At 35.1% G+C, this 7,326-nt stretch overlaps 1 protein-coding gene and 1 non-coding gene across 3 annotated transcripts; one reads left to right on the top strand and one right to left on the bottom strand.

The window, feature by feature from the left end:
- Positions 1–2,830: 2,830 nt before the first annotated feature.
- LOC107780650 (uncharacterized) lies at positions 2,831–6,543 on the bottom strand. 2 transcript variants are annotated; one of them, XM_016601213.2, is made up of 6 exons: positions 5,601–6,543; positions 5,351–5,472; positions 4,961–5,137; positions 4,789–4,872; positions 3,818–3,899; positions 2,831–3,504 (listed from the first exon to the last, which is right to left on the bottom strand). In XM_016601213.2, exons 1-6 carry the CDS (start codon positions 5,632–5,634, stop codon positions 3,050–3,052), a joined length of 954 nt encoding a protein of 317 aa, XP_016456699.1. In that variant the 5' UTR covers positions 5,635–6,543; the 3' UTR covers positions 2,831–3,049. The 2 variants fall into 2 exon arrangements, with proteins under 2 accessions (XP_016456699.1, XP_016456698.1); XM_016601212.2 differs by having other exon boundaries at positions 5,351–5,504; positions 5,601–6,479.
- On the top strand, positions 5,220–5,302 carry TRNAS-AGA (transfer RNA serine (anticodon AGA)). Its single transcript has one exon. It is a non-coding gene; the product is annotated as a tRNA-Ser (tRNA).
- Positions 6,544–7,326: the final 783 nt, after the last annotated feature.

Below are 7,326 nucleotides of genomic sequence, written 5' to 3'. Positions count from 1 at the left end.
TATGTTTTTCTCTATGATCCAAGAAATAATACCAGTATATAATAATAAGTTCACGGATGTATTGACAGTTATATTTATTAAGTAAAACATCTGTTTGGAAAAAGTTTGTTCAATTACAAGAGAACAAATAAGCAATGTAATGCATCGTATTCTCATATTTATAATGTTACACCTCTTAAAATAATGTTTAATAGCATTAATCATGGAAGTATTTATCTTAATTATCCTTTATTCAATAAAATCATTTAATCAATACTTCACTAATTGGAACAGTACTAGCTAAAAAGAAAGTAACAAAAAACTTTTTGTTTTCCTGAAGTATCAAATATTTAAAATAAATTAAATTTCATGGGGATGCGGTTTGTCTTGTACGCAAAAGTTACTTACAAAATGGGGAAATTCTTTTTCTTTCTCTGGAGTCGTTCGACTCTTGTGATTATCATTTGGATCTCGAAATACGCTTCAATCCTTCATCTGCTCAATTATCTTTTTGTTGGCGTTATACAAACTAACGATAGCCTATTGATTTTTGAGTAGAGAAGCTCAATCGTAAGTAGCAAATTACTTTTGCGTTTGGATCTTTTTCTGCTAAACTTTCCAAGGATCAGAATAAGAGTTTTTTGTTACGTGGAGTATTTAACATAACTAACAATTCTTCAAGGAAAAAGATGAAAATTTTCGAGAAAATGACCCTACGTACCCCTTCAAAATTTTAATACCACATATTTTTCTCCATTGACACGAAATATCCCTCCGGCTCAAACATATTACATCTAATAACCTGAAATGTCTATTTAGTATATATATTTTGTATAGTGACAGTTTATTTTGTATATATTTTATACATTGACGGTCTATTTAATATATGTTTTGTATAGTGACAGTCTATTTAGTATATACATTGCATAAAATTTGTATATAGAGTATATCGTGCATCTTGCAATGTATCCATAATGTATCATTAATGTATCTCGAGCGCTTTTGTGTATCCAAAGTGTATAGCCTGTTAAGTGTATAGACTGTTCTATGTATCCTTAATGTATCATTAATGTATCGCGAACGCTATTATCCAAAAAAAAAACTCATGACATATTTAATACAACAAGTTTTGAATATACTTCTTTCTTTATTAAACTTCGTGTTAAAATAGTTTAAATAAAACGCAGAGAGTATAAAGCATTTTCCCTTGTTATTCTGGTCTACAATACATTATGCTTTGAGTCCTTGGCCATCAACTCGAAAAAGACAGAAACTTCGTGGGTAGCATCAACGAAAATCAATTAATTACAAGTACTTTCCGTATATAAAGCCTTCATTCAAAGTGAAGAACACATAATATTTTCTGCTCTTAAACTTGCTTCTTATTAGCTTTAGCGCGGTACATAATCAAAAATCAAACATGATGAAGTTAGAACAAAAATTAATTATGGCCAAGTCACATGTTTTCTACGAGTATATATACTTTCAAATAAAAGGAAAAGATATGGAACATGTTATCCTTGTAGCTTGGAACAAAAAATAAAAGAACAACTCAAATAAAAGACAAAATAAATTGGATATAGTAGTACAAAGAAGATAGAATTCAAGCTACATAAATGAGCAGGTGTTATTTTTGAAGTATGCAAGTGCTAGAAGACCAATTTAGGCTAGCCATTATAATTTATTTGGGGCTATAAATTGTATGGCTTAATTCATGGCTAGCGAATGATAATTGTTTCCACCGGCCGGCTACAAATAAAATTTGTTCAAAATTTCCATATAACTTTGATCCGTTTCTAACAAGGACCCTGTAACTTGTGTGGATGGTTGTTACCTTATATTGTTACTTTAAATAAAATATTTATTTTGGTTGTTACTATTATTGTATCGTATCGTTAAATACGTCGTTAAGTAAGGACAAAAAGTGTCACTTTATGGAACGACCAGTTTGATGTGGTCGCGTCGTTTCCTTAGTTTTTTTCTCTCATCTTGGCCTTCCTTATTATTAAATAATCATATTTAATCCTTTATCTTATCTTTTTATATAATAATTTTACCTTGCACCTTATTTTTTAAAATAATATTGTAAGTTTATTCTTCACATTGTTGATGTATGACATCATGAAACGATGACAAACAATACAATCTATCCAAATATTATATACATCAGAACAATACGATATAATACAATACAATAAAATACGATACATTATGAAATGATACATAACAACCATCCAAACAAGCTGAGTAAAAAGGGAGCTAATACAAAAGCGGACAAACTTATCTAAACGCAACCAGATCTAAGCACACAGTAAATCTAATGTGTTAGTTACGCAATTTGCATCTGTAATATCATCAACTTCTGAAAATATTTGGATTTACTTGCTGTAATCTTAATGGGATAGGGTCATTAAACATTTGATTATTTGAAAGATACTCAGTCCTGCTCACTTTTTATTATATTATCTATCCTTTCGACTTAGCAGAATCCGAACTTTGAACTCTCACACTTCAAACAAGTGAAGAAATTTAACAGTTACACCAACTTTACTAGAAAAAGATACAAAGTAAACAAAAAATTAAAAGCCACAAAAGAGAATATGCTGTAGTATTCGTCTAGTGCACGTTTATGTAATTCCACTAGTATTTATTTTATACTCTTCTTGGAGTTGAAATTACGATGTGATTATCATGTATCACTTGGTTTGCTTTGGGCACTAAATTCCTTACTTTTCTTGTCTGTCAGGGCAACTAATATTCCTTACCTTTGGCTTTTATTCCTGTTGTCTGGTGGCTTATGGAAATGCAGGAAGGCTATTTCCTACCGTATAGCATGAACAGTACATTCATATGGTAAAAGATCTTCTTGGCAATCTTTGTAGTGGTTAAGAATAAGGCCTAGAACAAAACAGATGATAACATCTGTATGCCGCGCTTATATTGTTCAATAACACTCTGCTTGTATTACATGTAACAATCATTGCTTAATTGTATCGATCACTAACACTATGCTAAAAGGAAAAGAAATAGGTTATGTACAACAGAAACATGGTATAAATGAGATTATCAGTCATGTCCTTGGACTTGCTCTTCTTCCTATATTTCCAAACCTTTTCACTGCATTAAGCAAAAGTGCCTTGGGTATGATTCCTCGGTCAAGGGTACAAGCAACAACCAATGCGCCACCAATGATAAGTAGCTTTGGTATGTTTATGCCCTCGGATTTTGCAGGTGAAACCTGTACTTCAGTCCCTGACGATTCTTCCACATCACCTTCCATCGACTTCAAGTATTCTGGATCAATTTTCGTATTAACTTGGGCCATAAAAGCACAGCGAGAGATTTTCATGTTGGATGCTCTTGATTTCTGGTAGGACAGGAGTCCACGCTCAATCTTCCTTACAAGTCCCCACATACCCTGCCTTACCCCAAATTTCGCGATTTCCCATGGGATGCCCATATCTTCGTAATGGAAGAGAAGCACCTCGCATGCAGTCAGCTGGCCATTTCCTCTCCTTGATTCCACTGTTTCATGCACCACAATGGATTTCAGAGTCGTAAAATGACAAATGAGATCAGAGGATCATGACCTTTAACAGGTCAACTCTAGTTAGCGATACTTGCAAAGAAGTTGAAAAGAAATTGCAGGAAACACATGTAATATCACTGCATTGTTTACAAACTGAACAATATGGTGTCAGCCAATTTACCAGTCCAATTAGAAGTTGCATGTTTTGTATTCATATATGCAGGGTAATTGGGAAAGCAAAAGCATGAAACGTTATTCTCCCATACTGGAAAAGAAGGAAGTGGAAATAGGAAAATAAGACGGTCATACCTGCTTGAATGTACCAACTTGAATAATACAGGTCAACACGTCTTGGTTTATCCTTCCTGGGAACAGTAGGACATGGAACTCCCTGGTTAACAACAGAAGAAAAATCATAATTAGATGGGGACCTCCAAGTATAGAAAATTCAGCACAGCGTTAAATGTAAGAGGATCACTATACAAAGCTTGTGACAATTCATTCATTCTCTCTATAGTTTTTGCGGGGTGAGGTGGCGTCGAGGGGAAGGATGAAACATGTTTTGTGGCACTTTGGCAGAGAGAGTTGAGGCCACCATAACGTAGGAATGTCAAAGGTCTTTCAAGAAGTTCTAAACACTAACATAGAAGGAAAATATCTTTGATATTTCAGGTCTCTCCTGCTCTGCCCCATCCACCATTTCTCAAATCAAAGTCCAAAGAAGGATCTCGTGGAAGTTAGAAAATCCCGGCAAGTTAACTGCTGACAACTACACTCTTCACAGAACTATTTTGTTAATAATCGCCTTGAGTCTCAATGACACAATAGGTATGATCTTACAACTAGATAACCGGACAGTTGCAGTGCCTAGAGAAATAGGAAGTTTCAGCAAGAGATAATATCCACTGTACAGCTACCTCCTCTGAGGTTTCTGACCGACTCAAAGTTGCATAGTGGACTCTGCACCTAATGATATCAGACAACAGTTCTAACTAACATATTCATACATTTCATAGGTCCTAGAGGCACGCTTCATTAATAGAAGAAACTCAAGTAAACAGCACGCTAGCTGTTTCTATAATCTTTTATGACTTGGATTACAATTACGGGAAGAGGCAGTTGCCGTGAGCATAACATGACACCACCTTAAACTTAGTAAGTTTCCTGACAACTCGGAGAAATGAAGGGTTGACTCAACAACAACAACACCTGCTCATCTCAATCCAATATTATACAAAATAAAAAATAAAAGAAGGGGGAAATAATCAAAAGTCCTGTACCTTTGTTACACAATAATATGACCTTCCGGACTCCCATATTCGACGACCAAATATATATTCTCTGTCACTGCAGAAAAATGGGAACTGCACAAAAAGCATTTGATGTATTAACTACTAGCTAAACAAAATACTGACTGTGCAGCAAAAGCGTACATACATTGTGTCTTCTTACCTTTCGAACCCAATGCACTATCATTGTTCCAGTTGTGGGGCATTCTTCTATAGTTTCAGCATGTACAAGCATGTCATCCCACTTGAGCCGAAACTCATCATCCCAGAAAAAATCCCTCAATAGTTCAGGTGTTGCGTCCTCATACACAGTTCTGCTGCAATATTGAGGAGGACCACTCTAGCAAAAACAATATAGAAAAATCAATAAACAAGTCAAGCAAAAGAGACAGTAATATAATGAAGTATTAGTCTACAGCAAAGTGGTTGTGCCGGAGTGGTTATCGGACATGACTAGAAATCATGTGGGCTCTGCCCGCGCAGGTTTCGAATCCTTCCGACCACGTTAATTTTATTTATTTTTATCAAAAATAATAAATGAAGCCTTTACTACCTGAGGATCTCGCTGCCACGCTTGATAGCTCATAGTAGGAGTAGAACGATCCATCATGTGTTTCCACGGCGGGCCTCCGTCTTTCCTCTCAACAAGATGCCATAAATATTCCAAATCTTCATCTGTTATTGGTAAAGTATTCAGCTGCGATGGACTATAACAAGAAAGGCAAAACACGAATGAGTTACCCCATTCAATCTACTTAAGAAAACATAAAACTTTTTCCCTTGAAATTAACAATAGAACTTACCCGATGTCAAATTGTTCGATTTCTGAGGGAGCATCCATACAAGAACCAAAGCTAGGGGTATGAGCCTTAGAGGAATGAAAGCTCTTTGTTTCAGTTAATTCCAAGTTTTTAGGCGGTGAAGGAACCAAAACAGTGGGGGAAGAAGGTGCTGAAAAATCAAATTTACAATTTTTCCAGCTAGCCCATTTGGGTTTCCAAATCCAACCAACCGTAATACCCAAAAGAAAGGCAATCCAAACTGGACCAAGAAACATCATAATCTCTACAAATACTGCCCCTATCGTTGGTCTTTCAAGTATTTCCGTAAATGCCTCAACTAACACCATACCTATAGCTTAATATAATGAAATACAATCGATGAATTGATTATGTACAGGACCCAGAAAGGTCAAGGAAAAAAACGGCAAGGGAGATATGAATCAGGAAGAGAAAAGCTGAGGCTAAGATTTTTGTAATAAGATTGAAAAAGACGTGAAAGGTGGAGAATTGTATTCTGGAAATTACGGGTATTCTTGATTTGATATGGGAATTTGTTCCGGTCTGAAGAAAATACAGCACCGCAGCAATTTCCCTTGAGGAAGAAAAGGAGAATATTAATGGATAAAATGCGAGAATGGGGGAGTATTTGATGGAGTATTTGTTTTTGGATAAGAAAAACATACGCATCAGCACATTGTTGACTGGTTACCAGCTGGGTGCGATAAGAATGGAAATCTCATAGGGAATAGGTACTGTCCGTTATTTGCTGACTAAGGAGAGAGGACAAAGCTAAGGACGGTGCTTCCAATGTCTCTGTTGTTTCAGTTTTGCATATTCAAGATTTTGTGGTAGTTGTGGTTTCTCGTTTTCCACGTTCAATTGTTTGGTTGTGGAAACGCTGCAGTGATACGTAAATTGGGTGCCTGTTGTATGCAGTAGGGTGCAACTCCAATCACTTACTGCCAGAAAGACATTTTCCTTGTCCAATTTATATGAGTACTTTTCTATTAAAAATTCGAGTTTAAAATTACCAATTCAATTTATATACTGAAAGTATCAAGCAAGCATTGTAGTTTTCTCACTTCAAAGTTAAAATTAACTATTTTGATTTTTTAGAACTCTCAGGGGAGTACTTACTCACATTGGTCCTAAGTCATGATCAGAGACGGATATAAAATTTCTGGAATATGGGTACACCTAAAGAAAGGTATATAAAAAATTATTAAGTAGGAATTGATTCATATTCCTTTAAGTAAATAACGTAGCATTTAACTAAGTGCACTATTTCTGAAGCATGAGGGTCGATGGATAATATTAGATAAATTCTAGAAAATATGTATATAAACTACTTAGTTTGACAGAGAAATCATGAGTTCATGTATCCCATATTTTGGACCGTAAATTCGTCCCTGCCATGATAAAGAAAGATGGTTGCGGTAGATTGACGGCTAGTGTAAATGCCTGCCAAAATAAAATTTCAGATCTATAGAACAGTAATAACTTATAAGAAATGTATGAGAGTGAATGCTAATGTCTTTGAAATCCAACATATCCACAAGATGAGTATCATAGACATGCAGATACTAATATAAGATTAAAAATGATCATACATTCGCCATAAAGTGCAACTAGCACACATTGAAAATAAAATGGAAGAATATCACCTAAGATGGTTTGGTCATGTCATGCGTCGACCTATAGATGCATTGATTGGTTATGTGAAAGCATGGTGAATGAAGGTATTAAA

The sequence above is a fragment of the Nicotiana tabacum genome, chromosome 4, assembly GCF_000715075.1.
Source record: "Nicotiana tabacum cultivar K326 chromosome 4, ASM71507v2, whole genome shotgun sequence".
Taxonomy (NCBI): Eukaryota; Viridiplantae; Streptophyta; class Magnoliopsida; order Solanales; family Solanaceae; genus Nicotiana; species Nicotiana tabacum.
This window is presented reverse-complemented; position numbering and strand designations above follow the sequence as displayed.

Coding starts and splice junctions, on each gene's coding strand:
- LOC107780650 (XM_016601212.2), bottom strand. CDS start 5,926: ATGGTGTTAGTTGAGGCATTTACGGAAATACTTGAAAGACCAACGATA. Junction 4,873..4,960: donor TAGTGCATTGGGTTCGAAAG/GTAAGAAGACAC, acceptor CTTTTTGTGCAG/TTCCCATTTTTCTGCAGTGA. Junction 3,505..3,817: donor AAGTTGGTACATTCAAGCAG/GTATGACCGTCT, acceptor TGCATGAAACAG/TGGAATCAAGGAGAGGAAAT.